At 38.2% G+C, this 18,455-nt stretch overlaps 1 protein-coding gene across 4 annotated transcripts in view; it reads right to left on the reverse strand.

Moving 5' to 3' along the window:
• ncor2 (nuclear receptor corepressor 2) overlaps window positions 1-18,455 on the reverse strand; it is a 165,219-nt gene that overhangs the window by 102,378 nt on the left and 44,386 nt on the right. For all 4 annotated transcript variants that reach the window (XM_041788206.1, XM_041788207.1, XM_041788208.1 and 1 more), the window contains exon 4: window positions 10,696-10,873. In XM_041788206.1, coding sequence (XP_041644140.1) covers window positions 10,696-10,873 — 178 coding nt within the window. The remainder of the gene's footprint in view (window positions 1-10,695; window positions 10,874-18,455) is intronic.

Here is an 18,455-nt window from a genome sequence, read left to right on the forward strand (position 1 = left end):
CCATGAACAATAGCTGTTTATCACAGACAATATACTTGTTATGGAGTCTTACCAACAGGCTGAAAATGAAGAAAGAGCAATTTGCATCGGGCTAGGGAAAATGGCTAACTTAAACTTAGAACAAAAAGTAGGGAAATTTGTGTTTGGTAGACTATTTCTTTGTTGTAACAATGCTTCTTGGCAATAAACCTTGTACCACTGCAAAGCCTGTTCATTAACATTTTAAATGGAGCCACATTTGTAAGGATCATGCATTTATGAGATGAGCAGCAGAGCGGAGTATGTGGGTTACGCCAATGCCAAACAGCTTATTCTGCTGTTGGTATTGACTCTCGTTTTGAGCCTCTGGTACCCCCAGGTGCTGACAATCAGGTGCCTGACTGGCACCTTTTATATTCAGCAATGAGTCGAGATTCTGCCTACAGCAGTCAGATCCTAGGGTCAAAGTGTGGAGAAGATGCAGAGAATGCAAATGCTGATAGCAGTGTGATGAGTGGGGCAGCATCTCCCTCACTGGAATAACAGGGCATGTCATCATCAGAGGCAATCTCAATGCAGAGAGGTATCAGAATGAGATTCTGCAACCAGTGGTAATCCCGTATCTCAACAGTCTGGGGCCAAACTCAAGCAAAAATACTATTTTTAGTATTATTATACATAACTAAGTGGATAACATGAAAAAAAGCAAAGAGGTAGGGGGAACTAAGTCCAACAGTCATAAATGTTAAATGTAATGGCAACAGTGCTGATCCAAAAACAACTGATGGGACAAATGACCTTGGATATCTGTTTGATTTGGTCCTCCTTTTGTAGTTAAACCTCCCCCCTGTTGGCAGAAGTCTAAACTCTATGCAGAGGGTGGTGAGGGTCTTCCAGGTTGGCCTTCACCTTCTGAGTGGCTCTGACTTAAAAAATCATAGTAAGGATCATTGAAGTCAGTACCAACAATCTATTGGCAAAGTTAAACAATACTGCCCAGCCTGTGTTTGTCAACAATGCTGAGGCTGCCAAATTAACATATTACCATGAAAATTAAAATGAACCCCATAAAAGATGAGAGAAATGTTTTAGCAGATTTGTCACCATTAAGTTCATTAAATCTTCTCAAGAAGAGCAGTCTCTGATTGGCTTTTATGCAGTGGTATCAGTGTTGGCATTACAAGTCAGTTTGTTAAGGAATAAGATGCTTAATATTCAACTGAATCACTGTCTCTACACTATGTCACTAAAGTCAATAAGCATCTCTTTTGTCCTGGAGACACTGAGATTAGAGTATAAAGATCTAACAGCAGTTAGGTGATCTGATTTGTAAATTACCCTTCAAACATTACATCCACACAGTTATAACAGTAAACTCTGTCAATCACCTCAGGTTGTTTAAATGACAGTTGAAGGAGAAACAGGAGCATGTCCTTTCATAAACCTGTCAGATTGTCAAGACACCTGTCGTTTTTGTGACAGCTTGATGAGATGTTGCGTGTCCATGTAAAACTTTATATCGACTGCCTTCAAAGAGCCAAGCACTGGCACATTTTTTCTTTTAAAATCTGGTGGGTCATGTTTAACATACGTTCCCAGTAATTCACTGACATGAGCGGGCAGGTTGTTTGCGTTTTTAGAATGACGCATGCAAATGTTGAGAGTCAGCCCATTTTTATTTCAGCTGAGTTCTTCTCTTCCTGGTCAGTGAGCGTTTCTACTTTCTGCATGCATGTGAGCATTCTTGTGTTACAGCCTCCATAAATGATTGCGTGTATGATCCAGCTCAGGGTTTTGTTCTGTGTTATTTTTAAACGTCTGAAATGAAGGTTATGTAAGTGGGCTAATCTGGACTAGGCAGGCTGCATTATAGCCTCATAGACCTTCTTTGAATGAAAATGTCATCACAGGGGATGCTGAGGGGCTACACTAAATGAAAAGTTGGTGAAAGTTATAGGTTCCTCATACATCAATGAAAACAGGAATAACTCATATGATGGCTTAAAGTCATCCACAACAAACCCCATGAGACAAAACCACTTCCATCCTGACCCATTTTGAAGCTCAGCATGTCGAAATTTCCCCCAGGTGACTAAATCATGTGAAGTAAACCCAGATAACATTGCACAACATGTTTGCAGGGTAATCCCCTATCACAAGAACTTAAGAGAGATGCAATACCCCAAGAAAAGGAAAGCAGTTTGTTTTTCTGTTATTACATTCCTCTCATACTTGTGTTTGTTGCTGAGGCTCTTTTTAGGTAACAATACCTGCTGTAGCACCTATGAACTTTATTCTTTCCTGCTTAGACTTTGTTTAACTACAAAGTCAAGGACAGTGAAGAGAGCGCAAATGTTTGAAGAGCACGTTTTACAGGAGGGATTGAGGTTATGACAAAAACTATCATGTCAAAATAGTCTGCATTCTCAGAGGTTGTTAAGTTTCCCCTCTGGTCTTGTGCCCTACTCCAGGATCTGTCCTTGTATACTGCAGCACATCAGCAGCTACTACACCTGCAACATAGTGAGAAAAGGTCACAGGGTGATAGCTAAGCCCTTGGCCCAGCCCGGCTTACAGCTTATATGCCCCCAACAACCCAGGTCACATTTAGAACATACCATTGCATGATGTCTCCGGCTGTTCATGTGTCAGTTTTTTTTTTTTTTTTTTTTAAATAACCTCCGGGTGTTGTAGCGTGTCTGTGCAAATGTGTTCTGTTCAGAGAGAGTCAGCCTGTGTGACCGAGTCACGTACTCCTGAGTATTCACATTCCAGACAACAGATGAATAAAGCCGTAGACATCCTGTTTTCATGCTACAATGTGCATCTTATTTCACAACTATGCCTCTTGTTTTGGATGTCAAGAGAGAACACATCAGCAGGTGCAGAAAGCTTCTGAAACTGTGGCAACTGATGTAAGATTTCCTCGAGATTCAAATTCAATTCCCAAGATTAAGAAAAGCACTTGTCTTGTTTTGACCCTGACATGTAACCAATATCTTTTACATCTGTAATGTAAGAAGGGGTTGTGGAAAATTTGACTCATCAGGATCACAAATATTAATTTCTAATAGGGATGCACTGTATTACCAGCTTGATAGCTGTATCAGCAGATATTAGCTTTAAAACGCAACTGTTGGTCCCGGCAGATATCAAAATTTCTGCTGATACTTAAAACCAATATTTTGGCTGTGAATATCAGCATTTATCGCCTGTAAATTTTTGTTATTTGTAAAATTAGTTTGTAAAGATTGAGGCTGGTGCAACAGACCTGTGCCAGTTGAGGTCTTTTTCTATGTTCATTCTCAATCTTCTGACTTCAAACTGTGTTTTTTTTCCAAGTTTGTTCCTTGGTTCACCCATATACATAAAACCATGTTCAAAAGACTAAAGTTTTAGGGGTGAAATACATACTTGGATATCAGAATCAATATCAGTTTTATTGGACATCAACAAAAAGCCCATATTGTGCATTCCTACTTTCTAGGATTCTGAATCTATTCAAAAATGTCCAAAAATTGATTTTGTACAACCAGCATCAGTAATGTGTAGCTGGACCAGGAAGACATTTAGCCAGTTCCTGGATAGGAGGGATCTCAACCCAGACTAAAAACTGAAGAACTACCATTGAGATTTTTACTATGATTATTTCATAGTTTATAAATGAAACCCAGAGATGCCAAATATCACTGGCATGGCGTAGGGATGGGAATCGAGAACTGGGTCCAGTGGAGAACCGGTTCCAATTGCTACAATCCATCCACCTCATTTACATTTAATCTTAACGATTCCCCTATCAATGCCTTAACTTCCACGTGCCTTGAAAAACAAGATCTCGGGGCAGTCAGGGAAGTGAGAGAACAGAGAAGGGGAAGAAGTAAACATGGCAGACTAACAAATACAGGCTAAAGCAGTCAAAAGTGTAGTTTCATGTCTAAAAAAATTATGCGACATGCAACGTCTGTCAAACAGGGATTTTATGCTAGGCATGCATCTTTTTACATAACAACTGTTAACTTTGTACAAAATTTCAATCTATTTTTATCCGTCCTCAGATCTAGGATCCAGAGACTAGTTTTATATTTGTTTTGAGGTTTTATCTTTAAAAGATAATGAGCAATAGTATTGTATTCTAATTCAAGTTCAGAGATTGAAGATCCACAGAGCATTTTGTTTTAATTGAGACACCAACAAAAGAGAACTTTTGTTTATTTTAGCATGCTCTCCTCCCCAAAACTTGATGTTTAACATTTTTAGTTATCATAACTGTTTATTAAAGCAAGTATTTGAAGTGTGCTTGTCCCTGACTCTCACTGAAGTGGCATACATCTTGTTCAGTGTTCAGAGAGAAAGAGACTCATAAAATTTAAGCTGTTAACAGTGAAAACCTTTTTAGTCTACCTTTTCCCAAAAAAAATTACAAGAATAAATCAATAGGGAATCAATAATGGTATCAATGTCAATACAATTTTATCAGTTCTCATCCCTAACACAGCATGCCTTATATAACAAATTTAATTGAAAATACTATATCAATTAGTTTAAGACAGTTATAGAAACATTTTTACAGTTTTGTATGCCCTGAAGAACAGAGGCTTGGTGACTCTAATACCAGAGAATCCTTCATCACTCTTTTTAAACCCTTATGTGTCGACTACTGTCTTGCTATATCCCTGATCACTGAACATAAGGTGGCGAAAGGTCACCAGTCTAGACACAGAACTGGAGGGATTATGACTGGATCAATCATCATGCTCAAGTTTCTTGTTGTAGGATTGTAGAAATCCTTGTCAGCCAAACTAATTCCCTGCTCTACTACAACAATATAAGCGAGAGTTCAATGGTATTGAAGATCCTGCTATAAAATCCAGTTCAAGCCAAGGTGATCCTGTTTTTTATGTCATTTAATTATTCTCAATACTGCCCCAGATAAACTTGACTTTGATTATTCTAATTAATTAGCAGTCTTGCATAATGCCTCGTTTCCATCCTTACACTCACTTTTTTTTTGCTCTCCCAAACATGCTTCGTCTGCCAGCTTCTTATATATTTTTCTGTGTTGATGTTTATTTGATGTAAATATTCTTGGATTAATTTACATTTTAGTTAGAGATGCAAATCACCCAATGGGGGGTAAGAATTGGATCTATTGGATGAAGATTGTGGTAGTGCCACATATGTACATGTGTTAATATCTTTTTAATTTATCAATATATGGCAGAGTATTTAATACTGTCAGCTAAAAGCCATCAGTATATCTGATGATCCTGTGCCGATATTTTTTACTTCATTTATGCAAAGACTGGTTTGAGTGTCTGAAACACTTTTTGTTAGTGCAGTTTTCTTTGCTTCCAATAGATCCACCAACAACACTAAGAAACATGTTATTCACTGAACTCTTCTAACTGCCTATGTGAGTCTGTACCTGCAAATTAAATTTATTTTCATTGTCTTTTATGTCAAAACACCAAATATCTGCACAGTTGGAGAAGGTCAAGATGTGCGTCATAATTCAGTTATAAAATCCATGCACACCATGGAGCAGCTCTCCTGTCGAGGCTGTTGACAGTTCTGTCAGACCAGCACTCAGTCACACTAGAAGGCTGTAACAGTGTTCAGTTCAAAGATAGTTTAGCTGACTTCATCCCTCGTCAGCATCAGAGGTGAGAGACATGAGTCAAGCTGTACTGCCTCATGCTGCAGACTGCTTACATTACATATAGGTTTGCACTGAGGTTATCTAAGACAAGCTTGGTTTGAAAGTGTACGTGATGCTCTGTTATTGATCTTTGTGCCACGACACGGCAACAAAAACTGCAGTGAATCAACTGGAAAAACTTAATTTGACTCAGGGTCTTACTGACACCTGAGAAGTCAGTACTGATTTATCTGTGATAAGCTAATACTGACTTTGTTAGCAGAGGTGAAGCCATGCTGACTTGCACAAAGCCATTCAGAGACATGGCAGGCAGTGGTCTGAGTGGGATCAGTTTTAAGGGCTGAATGTGGTTTAAATCAGCTTCGTCTCCAGGAGGGATGGGCATTAAAAACAGTTGTATTAGGTAAGGACCTGGTTTCACATTTTTCCAAACCTGAAAATCGAAAAAAGAACTGATCAACTGTGTGATCAAGTCGTCACATTTAGGGTTGGGTTTTGTTTGTTTTTTCTCTAAACCAGTGTTAAACCTATGCTTTTAAAATGGTACCAGTGCCTAAACGGTGTCCGAATCAATGCTTCTAGTAGGAAAAAAAATGCAAATGATCCATTGCAAAAGTTTTGTTTTGATTTGGTTCTGTAGGTATCAGACGTGTTGGCACCTGTGCCACGTCAGTACCGGATTACAGTTCTCATACCTAGGCACAGTTTTAAATAATGTATCTCAAGTAGTGTTATCTTTGAAAAAATGAATTGCACCGTATTAACCACCAACCCAGTATCTCTGACTGTTCTGTGTTTAAAAAACCCTGTCAACTTGTTGCTGCTGCTGTGGCATAGTCATCATCCTCTACTCAAAGCAGACGTGGTAATTGCACCTGAATTTTGTACCTTGTTACCATAGTTTAAAAAAAGTAATCCAGTGTTGAAATCAAAGTTGATATTGGCAGATCAAAAGCAAGTAAGCTAACTGAAAAGGTTACATAAAGACACATTATGGCATGTTTAACATCGTATGGTCACATGAAGTTAGTGTGAAAAGCACTGCTCCTTTTATAGAGAGGGCCAAACCAAGTCTGTGATTGTGGCTAATGTCATAACTTATTCTCTCTTTTTATCACTCAGGGTCACATTGGACTGACTCCACAATGGTTACTGTAACTGAATGTTGTTTTTGTCCTTGTGTGATTCATTGTCCGGATGAGTCATAACAAGCATAATCTTTGTCTGATACTACTGGCCTACTCCCTCTTTTCCTGTTGGTCTTTGTCTCTTACTCCTCCCTTTCCCTTTTCTCCACTCGCCCTTTGCCTCGTTTTCTGCTGCAGCTCCCCCTCTCTCCTTCTCTCCCTCCACTATCACTCAGTGCACTTGTTCCATGCAGTGATTGCATCTGACATGACTTATATAATGGGTTTACAGCCCGCTGTGTTCTGATGGGAATTACTGGCATTCCTGAATATTTCCCTGCTAGCTTAAAAGTCAATGTTTTTTTTTCCTCTACCCTGTGTTATTGGTGTATCTATTTACCATTCCTTGGCTGTCTGCCTCCCCTGGCAGTTTGAAGCACTCTGTGTAATGTCAGGAACACCTCCCCATCAGCGCCTCTACACTGCGAGCAAGTCGTTTTGATGTGCGGCTCACACAGTTTCATCCTCAGTCTTTTGAAATCTAGGTCAGCTCTATTATTTATTAATTGCTGTTTCACAACTCCCTTAGTCTTCACGCTGCTGCTCACAGAGCTCCAGCTCTGACAAAGAAGAATCTCATTCTATGACTTCTGCTGCAGCATGTCTAATAATAACATGGGGCTCAGAAGGAGGCTGCCAGGATTAATGTAATACAAAAGATTCCCACAATACAGCCGGACTTTTAAAAGGAAGCCAGAGGTCAATATAATGTATGTACAAGGGATTTAAAGTGTAGTAGTCCAAACTATTAAATCAAACAGATGTATATAAAACTCTACTGCTTTTATAACATCAGCTGATTACTTTGTGTAAAATAATATAACTGAGACATAAGTAGATCTTCACGGCTTTGTAGGTTTTCTATTTTTGTTCTGATGTATTCAAGTCTTAATTACATGTTTTTAAAAAATATTAATTCACATATAAAGCATATATATTATAAATAAATTCTGAATTCATAAAACTACTGGGATTTCCTTAGGTATCGGTACATCACTGACATTTAAGTATATATTCTAAACCGTTATTATGCATCCATCCCTGTTTCACTATAATAAATGTCTGTTCACCGAGTATAAGGCCAGGTTTTAAACGGAGTGTATTTCCAAGCCAGATTTTGAAGGTCATTTTTAAGGATGCACGATATCAGATTTCCGCAGATAAAAAATTACAAATCAATTTAAGCCAATAATGTTTAAATGTAGTTCAAACCAAACTTTTGTTCTTAAAACACACAATTTAAGGTTGGAGGGTTACAAAAACCCAACAAATTTCAGTCCTTAAAACACACTGTAAAGTGTAAGGAATGATGATGAATAAAGAAAAAGATACCAGCTGACATAGGTCTGTTGGTCCAACCTTAAACTGCCCTAATTTATTTGTTCATACAGCCAACATTTACAGCTGATAGAGGCAGATTTTTATAACCAAAACATTGGTTGTAAATCCATCCATTATCTACACCACATATCCCATTTGGAGCCACAGGGGCTGGAGCCTGTCACTGGGCGAGAGGCAGGGTACAACCAGGACTGGTCGCCAGTCATTGCAGGGCTGACATAGAGAGACAAACAACTAGGAACTCTCTCACCTACGGCCAATTTAGAGTCACCAATTAACCTAACAAGCATGTCTTTGGAGATGAGAGGAAGCCGGAGTACCCAGAGAGAACCCACACATGCACAGGGAGAGCATGTGCAAACTTCGCACAGAAATACGCTGACCAGGAAGGGAACCAGGAAACTTCTTGCTGTGAGGCAAAAGCGCTAGCACCTGAGCCAACATGCAGCCCCTGGCCGAAATTTTCACATCTGACAATACCGATATCATGCCTTTAATATCATGCATTCCTAATCTTTTTATCATCATGCTCTAAAGCAGGGGTGTCAAACTCAGTCATAGCAGGGGCCAAAATCTGAAAATAGGTCTAACCTGAGGGCCCAACAGGGTTAACATTTAACCATAAACTGTCAACCTTATTTTCACAGGTAATAAAATAAAGGGGAAAAAAACTGATGATAAATTATTTTGAGATTAAAAATAATCAAAATGATAAGTTTAAAGGCTCAAAATCTGAGATGAAAAATTCAAAATGTTAGTTAAAAAGGTCAGAAAACAACATCAAACATCAAAATAATGTTTTCAAAAGGCAAATATGAGACAGAAAATCGAAATCATTAGTTTAGAGATCAAAATATGAGAAAATACAAAACCTTGAGTATCTTAATATCTTAAATATCGGATTACAAATCATAGTGAGGAGTTGAAAAGGTCACAATTTGAGATGAAAAACAAAATTATGAGTTTAAAAGGTTGAGATATAACTTAAAATTTAAGATTTTGAAAATAAAAGGTCAAAATATGGGATAAAATTCTAAATTGTGAGTAAAAAAGTAAAAATATGGGATCAAAAGTTAAAGTTAGGAGTTTAAAAGGTTAAAATATGAGATTAAATTTGAAATCATGATCTTGAAATTTCAAAATATGACTTGAAATTTAAAATTGGAATCTAAAAGCCCACGGTATGAGATAAAATGTCAAAATGGTAAGCTTAAGTCAGAATTTTGAGATGCAAATTGAAAACAGTAAATGAAAACAAATAAATTTCTCTCCCTCACTCCTTACTTTTTATCTCATTATTTTTACTCTTTACTTTCTTACATCTTTATTACTTAAAATATATTTTAAATCTTCAAGGTTAAATTTATATTTCTATACTGGAGGAAATCTGCAGACCTCAGACCTGCGGGCCAGTTCTAACTAAAATATGATATAATCCTGCAGGCTGGGTAAAACTGCGCCACGGGTTTTCCAGATGGATGTGTGAAACAAATCCACCTGGCGTGTCAGGTTAATAAGGACCTGGTTGTGTGTTTTTTCAAAAATCAGCAATAAAAAAAAAAACTTTCTTATCGATACTGATATCTAGTCTTGTGGGTTCTGTGACATCTGTAATGTCATTTTATCTTATCACTGGTGCAAAAACATACATCGGTTGGTTCTTAGAAGGGGAAACATGCGTACAAAGCATATTGGCATAGTGCATCAAATTAAATCAAAACATGTTTGGCCTTTCTCAATTGTCAGCATAAAAAAACCTCTGTATAATGCTGCACTTGGGAGTAGCTTGGAACAATAACACTGGCTTTATCTGCTAGAGGATCATCTTCTCACTCATCTATACTGATCAGCGCTTAAAAGTTCTCCCAAACGCTACAGGAAAACCCATTAGTTGAAATAATAATTTAATGTGGAAATCAATGTTGAAATTCACAGAAAAAAAAGTTAATTAGCAGACTTAGCAAGCAGACCAATAGCTATATTATTATGTCCTCGGTCAGCTCTGTAAAACACTTGAGGCTGTTATAAATAATGAGAGATAAATGTGTTTGTTTTTGTCAGTTTAAACAATAAAAGATAAATATGATGGATGGAATAATAACCTCTTCAAAATTTAACTTAAGTTTTACTTAGCTTGTACCAATTCTGTTTAAATGTGCTCTCCCTTTGCCTTTCCACTTAACAACAGAGAAGGATCAGTAGTGATATTTATGAGGACTCAAATCTATAGGGTGTATCAATAAGGGCATCGATATCAATAAAAATGTAAGATTTCCATCCCTAACCATGGTGCATCTTTCTATAATTTTCTAGCAATGAATCAATAATTGCAGAATCACTGTATCAAGATATTATCATTATTGTAGGTCATGTATTTTATTTCATATCATAGGTATCATATCGTACTGTGTCTTATCAACTGCATTTCATTCTATGCATCACAATGTGGCCTGCCCTGCGATTTCAATCCCTTCTGTGATATAAACACAAATTTTAATATTATGCAATGTATTTTAAGGAATGACTGACCTTTGCCATATCCTCAGCCCCTCCCAGAGGCAGCTGTTGCCGGTGAGATGAAGGCCTCATCAGAGACTCTGGTCCCATGTCCAAACGAGGCCTTTTGATCTCTGCATACTCCACCTCTGATTGGCTGCTGTGCTCTGGCAGGTAGAGGTGCTCATAGCGGATATGCTGGTCTTGTCCTCTGCAACAAAAAGACACAAAGCAGGTTAGAAAACTAAACAAAATGAGCAGAATATTTTAAGGTGCAGGCAGCAGATATTTTAATCACAGGCCTTGTTAATTTCAGCACAACGATTCATAGCTAAATCATTTGAGTCCTGGATGAGACAAATTTAATTTTGGTTTTAACACAATGGCCTAATCAAATCTCATAAATGCAAGCTCCATAAATGCAAACAGACACATGAGTACAACAGCACAAGATGACAGTAACAGCCTTGGAGCAGGTTGACCTTCATCGTGACTGTTGTGTTCAAGGCACATACATACACACACAAACGCCAGCTGGCTTGGCTTGGTTCAAACTGAATCATCATAAAGTAATCACTGAAGATTGTGTTTCCAGAAAAATGGTGACATAGACTCAGTAACTGGGTAGAAAGTGGAAAGAAATGTAAGAGAGAAAAAGGGAAAGGGTGACTCACTGTGATGTAACTGTCTGATGGTTTCAAATTTAGCAGCATGTAGTGAAGCAGTTCTTGCTTTACAGTCTATAGCTGCATATATAAAGCCAAGTGCTTTGTTTTGAAGTGAAACTCGTGGTTTAAAGTCAGCGTTCCCCTTATTGGAACTAACTGATCTGAATGGAGAAGAATATGAAAAAAATTCTTGAAGGTCTCACTGGCTTTAACAGACAACATCATATCACATTGGTTTTAGAATTGATTTTAAGATTTTACTCATTACTTTTAAAGCACTGATTGGTCTGGATCCAATCTTTACACGAGAACCTTTAGCCCCCTATGAGCCAACCACGCAGCTTCAGATTCTCAGGTGGTGGCTTCCTGGTTTTTCCAAAGTCAAGGTGATAGGGCCTTCTCCATAAGGGCCCCTTGACTTTGGAACAACCTGCCAGAGTAGATAAGGCATGCAGAAACAATGACATCCTCTAAAATACTTCTTAAAAGTCCTTTTAACAGACTTGATTTTATGTGATGTTGTCTTCTCATTTGGTGTTTATCTTCTCGCAGATTTTTACCTTCTTTAAGTTTCTGAGAATATTTCATTTCTCTTAATCTTTTACTTGATTTTATTCACAATGTAATTTCATGTCCTTCTTTGTAGGGACGCACCGAAAATTCGGCCACCGAAAATTTTCAGCCGAAAATGGCACAAAACTGCATTTTCGGTTTTTGGCCGAAAGACTTTTATCTCCGAAACAACAAGGCCGAAACACAACGTTGTGATGACGCAAGCAAAAACCGCGGCCAGCATGCTCTTGGATTAGTGGTTCTCAAATAGGGGCACACGTACGTGAAGGCACTCCAGGGGGTACGCGGCTATTTATGAAAAATAGCACCTTTCTTTGCACGTCAGGAGCAATACGATTTTGCGGGTATATTACTACATTCTAAAATCACATTCGTGCTGCAAACGTCTGCAGCGTGTTTTCTCTGTCCTCTGATAAACAGTGATATTCATTGAAGCAGAAGATAAAAGGAGGTTTGTCCTTCTCTGTCCTTCACTCTGTGCGTAACACGGCACTTGTACGCACAGCCAGGACATCAGTGCTGTTCTGTTTCACGGTTTCATTCACTGTGCCAGCCAAATTAGTAAGAGGAGGGACTGACTTTCCATTCATTCTATGTCAAATATGATCAGTAAGAGCAACAATATTGCACAGCTGAGGCTGGCGGTGAGAGGAGTTAACTCTCTCCACAGCGCACAGACTGGCTCACCTGTTTGTGTTCCAGACTGTTCAGAGGAGTCATTTAGCTGTTTGATCCAGAGTATTTATAAGTCGGTCAGAGGAGACTGTGTTGGTAAATATTTCACTAAAGTCCCGTTAGTTTAGAAACAGCTCCAGCTGTGTGAGTTTCGCTCCGACGAGCGCACATGGTGGTGGTGTCGATTTTTAAGGCAGAGGAACAAAAACATCCTCCTCTCCAACACTACCTGATGTTTGATATCTCCTCATATCTGTCTGTATCAGTGCTTGTATTTTTGCCTCATTTTTTTTGCCTGGTAGAGAGGGAGACAGGCAACAGGCAGCCCATGTCCATATGAGCGCAAATGCGCTAGTTAAATATCCGCAGCAATGTCGCGATGCGAAATGATGTTGCAGGTGTGGAAGCTTGCTTTGACTCACTACAGGTTCTAAACGTAAATATTTTGTGTAAATAATTTGCATGAAAAAAATTGCATATAGAGTGTAAGGACCTTAAGTCTATAAACTGGAGTTAATATTTTGTAGGCTCTTAAATTTAATCACCCTAAAACCCCCTGAGTCTCCCCCATGGCAGAATGGTGTGACCCACACTGGCACATGCCTGTCAATCACTGTATTCACAATCACTCCATTCATAAAAAAAGTTCATGGTTTATTTTTTGTGAAGAAATGCTGATCTATAACTAAGTTCCTGATTTCAGTTTGAGAAGAGAGAAGTCTTTTTTATAATTTGTTTATTATTTACAGGTTTTCAGTTCTTTCTAGCTCTATGTTTTTATTTCCAAATTGTTCCAGAGAGACCACTGCAGCTGAGCAGGGTTTTGCACATATCTGGGTTTAAAGCCTTTCCAGTTACTTTTTTCAATAGCTACATTATTTGAATTCCCACATTTAGAGATGAGAAGATGTGCCATGACTTTAGTCATGCATTTTTAACATTTAAAATATATGAAAAAAAACGAATATTGGTAATTTGAAAGCGTTTATCAGTTACAAAGTTTGATCAATCAGACGGCTGTCACAGCACTCTTTTAATGACTTCACAGGGGGTACATAACTGAAAAAAGGTTGAGAACCACTAATTTATTAATGTATACATGAGTGCAGTCAAGTTAAACATTTTATTTTGTATCTTATTTTATTTTATATTGTGTATTGTTGGAATGAAGTGCTTAATAAATATCTACATAATTTTGTAATTGATTTATTCTTTGAAGCATTAATATTATTTTTTTGCAATTGCAATTGATTTTAGTGAGGTTAGTACACAGTCATAGCCATAAATGCAATGGTACTAATAATTGGCATAATAATTTCATTCGGTGTTTTGGTTTTCGGTTTTCGGCCCTGGTTTCCTCATTTTCAGTTTTCGGTTTCAGCCAAGAATTTTCATTTCGGTGCATCCCTACTTCTTTGTTTCTCTTTCTCTCTCTCACATCTTAAATTTTGGTCTTCTCGGTCTCAACCTGTGTAGCCGGGTTCCTCTGTTCCCTGGGTTCCTGTTGTTTTATGGTACTTATGATGTAATATCTGCATTCTGATGATGTCTACAATGTCTTAGTTGTGTGGTATTGTTTGATGTCTGCACTCTGATTGATGTTTTGTGATGTCTTAGTCTGCATGGCATCACATGATGTCTGAGTTCCTGATGTCTCACGACAATGTTGTTGAGCCATCTTGATCATATTTTTGGTTAGGCTCTGTAAATGTTTTGGCTTCTGCTGATGTTGGTGTCATTTGTTCAGGGTTCTTTGTCTTTGTTTGGGTTTGTTGTTTTGTTCTTCTGATTGCTTCTTCAAATGTCAAATCACTTTATTAACCCAGGTTTTCAAAAGAGCATTAGAAATAAAGTTATCATTATTATTATCATTATTATTATCATTATCATTATCATTATCATTATTATTATTATAAAAGTAAACTGAGAAAGAGTTCAACTGTTCTGTAATGTGATCTGATTGTGTCTACTGTATTTGTGGTGTTAAGGCTTTTGACTGAAATGCTGTTTTCGTGAAATAGAGGAACATTTAATTTCCAATTCAATCCAAATTTATTTATAAAGTATATTTAAAAACAACAAAATGCTGACCAAAGTGCTGTACAGTAAAAAGTTAAAAACAATAAAACCAACAATAAAACACAAACAATAAAACACAAATGCAGGACCAAAGAAAAAACTGGAGGACATAAACGGATCAATAGAAACAGAAAGGAAATAGAAAATTCTCAAGCAGAGCGAAAGCCAGGGAGTGAAAGTGCGTTTTTAAGTTTGGTATTTTGGCAGAAATTTCGGGGGGTGGGGGGTGTCACTAATGTGTGGCATAACCCACGCCTCACTGCACGACAGGTTTGCTTTTAACCATTACACATAGATATTACCTTCTTATTAATCTACCATCACTCCGTGTTTGAGAGAACAGAAGGATTTTTTTCATTTACATTAAAAACATCCATCAGGATCCAGTATAATTATGGATGCACTGAAAATCCTACAATTTTTAATGAATGTCTGAAAATGTTGGAAATATTTGACTGCTGCACTGATTATGATTAGTTTGTATCAGGGTTATCCAAACTGTGATTCCAGGGCCAACTGTGGTCTTTCCATTACTTCAATAAATTTAAGGTTATTGTATTTAATTAGTGAACATTTTATTCCCTTATATATACAGGACACTCTCTCTGATGGTAAAATTAGTGTAAAGGTGAAAAACTGAATCCCAAAAAAATTTAAAAATGGAACCTGGCAAAAAATAAAACTGATTTCATAGGATCATAGTGACAGGATTTGCTACAAAGTTTGGGAGGATTTGAATCTGAGCAGATGAGGAGGATAACTGTCCTGCAGCAGATAGACAGCAGTCTGAGTGTTGTTGTTCTTACAGTACTGGGTTACAAACTTCATCTCCAGCGATGGCATTTATTGGTTAGACAATGGACAGCGCGCATCCTTCATAAACCACATTGCGCATGTGTTCATCACATTAACATCACTCATTAGTGCACAGAGGATTTCCAGCCCATGGGGTCAAATGACAGCTTCTCAATGATACAGGTACATGCTACTGTCATCAGCCCAAATGTGAACGGATCTTTCTATTCTTTCTAAGAGAGCTGTTTTCTGTAACTTGCACCATTGCCAGATGCCAGAATGTCAGTGACTTTGCAGTCTGTGTTGAAATGGAAGTGGCTTCCGAAGAGAAGAGGGAAAACACAACCATAATTGCTGGTCCAGACCCACAACGGTCTAGTGTGTGGTTCCTGTATGTGCCAGAGAGCGTGGAGCCTGTCTCTGCACAGCAGGGTGCTAGTGAGGTGGTGTTACAATCAAGACTATCCCAAGGATGATCACAAAGAGAAATGTCTCGTCACTTATGTAATATGAATAAATGCACATCTTAAAAAGGGCTCATGGGGTGCAGAGGAAAGAGACTGATTGTGCATGTTTATGTGTGCGATTGCCTGAATTATACCTTGAAAAATAGGGGGGTGAAATGAATACCCAGATGGTGTGTGAGTACTCCCCCAGAACACATTATTCTCACTCATTCAGTCACACACTTCCTCATCTCCATAGAGGGTTGGCACTTACATAATCACATCATCAAGCACTGGCCCACTCCCCCCCTTCTCTCCGCCCTCTCTCTCCTGCTTTCCTTCTCCCCATCCCTCCTGTGAGCGTGCAGAATAATCTGATCCCTGGGGAGGATTTGTCTGGAGGATGAGAGAAAGAGATGTGTGCGGAGGTGGAGGACGAGGGGGAGACTGGGGCAACGCAACACCCCCATTACTTTCTTACTGGTTTTGGCCCCATTATGACTCGAGCAGAGATCATGTGAACCCGATAGCAGCCTGTTATTATAAAAGCACTACAGTGCTTGTGCTGCTGCCAATCTCTGCATAACTCCCCAGAGGAGCAGCTCCACAGCTGTGCATGATACAGAGACTGTTAACAGAGAGAGAAGCCAGCAAACTGCACCACAGCTGGGATGAATGAAACAGTAGAGGAGGGACGACGGGTGGAGTCCAAAAACCTTCATGCTAAATGTGCTTAAGCTCTCAACTTTTCTGTTCCTATTACTGAACCAAAAATACTGTACTTTCACTACTATAAAGGACATTTACAAAGACTGGAGGTAAATGTAAACTAGGGCTGAATGACAAAATGCTATACCAACATGATAAAATGACATGCAATCTTTGCCATGTGACTGGAAGCACGTCCTACTGCCACTTCTTTGATGGTTGGTGTAAACCAACCACCAGTTGTATCCTTCCTTTGACTACAGTAAGAGTCTGCATACTATCACCATCAGCAGTAAAAGAAGTGACTTCACTGCATGCATAGTCTCTGTGTCCTCTGCATGTGTAAAAATGCACCTTTACTAGAGATGCTGCTGCTGTCACACATACAGATACGTTTCAGGCACCTATCTATTACAGCAGGCAGATCTCAAGTGAGTGTACTCCCACTATCAGCAGCACTTACACCAGGGCTCGTTAATGGTGTAACCACATACACGGACCTTTAATGACACAGCTGACTGTTTACTTTACAGCTGTTAGTGTAGGCTGTAGTGTCAAGACTCGCAGGCAGCTCAGCACAGTGAGATTTCCTTTAAAAAGAACATAGTTAAAAATGATTGGTGACTTTTACAAAACACATAGGAACAAATGTTCTTAGGTCACTCCATCTGTTCTCTCATGACCTTTCCTCCTTCTCCATGCACGCGAGGGAATCAAGTCTCTGTTGGACCCAGTGTGATAAGAGTAAAGCTTTTTTAGATTTGACATCAGAAAAAGACTTAAAGACCCCAATAAGACAGAAAAATAATTATTCGGTTGAAAATGTAATTACTGTATTTAAATTACATTGAATCTACCTGGTATAATTTCCATGTTTTTATAGAAAAAAATGCAATTTATATAATAGAAATCAAAAGTATTACGATGACTGTAATGTAAAGTTGGGACATGCAGGAGTAGCAATCTAAACAGGTAAATTCAAATACCTTGTTAGGACAAGAATAACATATTGGCCAAGGGAACCATTAATTGTTTATATCAGTTCAGGCCAACCATCCTGGTCAGAGGCTTTGTATAGAGTGTAATGCAGCTGCCTAACACTAGTTGCCACTGAAGCTCGATTACTAGCTACTGCCATGCTGTCACTAGAGGCACTGAATGATGATATACAGCACATGAATGTGGACGTTAACCTGTTCATAGGATTAAAGACTGGCACTGCCAACAGTGCAAATGTTAGTGTAATTCTGTATACCAACTTCACAATTTATGTACAAAATGGGAGTGGAATTATTTATCTAGGAACATCACTTAGGTAAACTGTTTTTGAAAATAAGTTCAATTGAAAGTGAATGGAATTGGAATTGAATGGACTGGAAGGGTACACAAAAGCGAGGTTGGTCTCAATTTAAAGGTTTGACCCTTTGAAAACAGCACAGGCGAAAAAATATTAAAAACAACCAAAGAAAGTTATGGCTGCAAAACAATGTTGGTGCAATACCAGATATTTCAACATAGATGATATACTACTAAAAATAAATTAATCTATTTCAATTCCACAACAACTAAAAAAGAGGTTCTCACTAGAGCTGCACCATTTTGGCCTAATTGATAATCAACATACTCTGATTAGCATTGATTTCAGGATTATTAATCAGAATTATTTTCTCATTTAAAGGGTATTATTTTCATTACTTATTTTTCATTCTGAAACCCTTATTTCTGATGACTAACCTCTTTCCAGGACTGAAAAAAATTCTGCTGTGGCATTTTAGCCCCTAATATCTACCCTAAGATTTAGTCAAATATGAAACAGCAGCCCCAAAATGCTGCAGCTGCTCCACTGATA

Source organism: Cheilinus undulatus, linkage group 5 (assembly GCF_018320785.1).
Source record: "Cheilinus undulatus linkage group 5, ASM1832078v1, whole genome shotgun sequence".
Taxonomy (NCBI): Eukaryota; Metazoa; Chordata; class Actinopteri; order Labriformes; family Labridae; genus Cheilinus; species Cheilinus undulatus.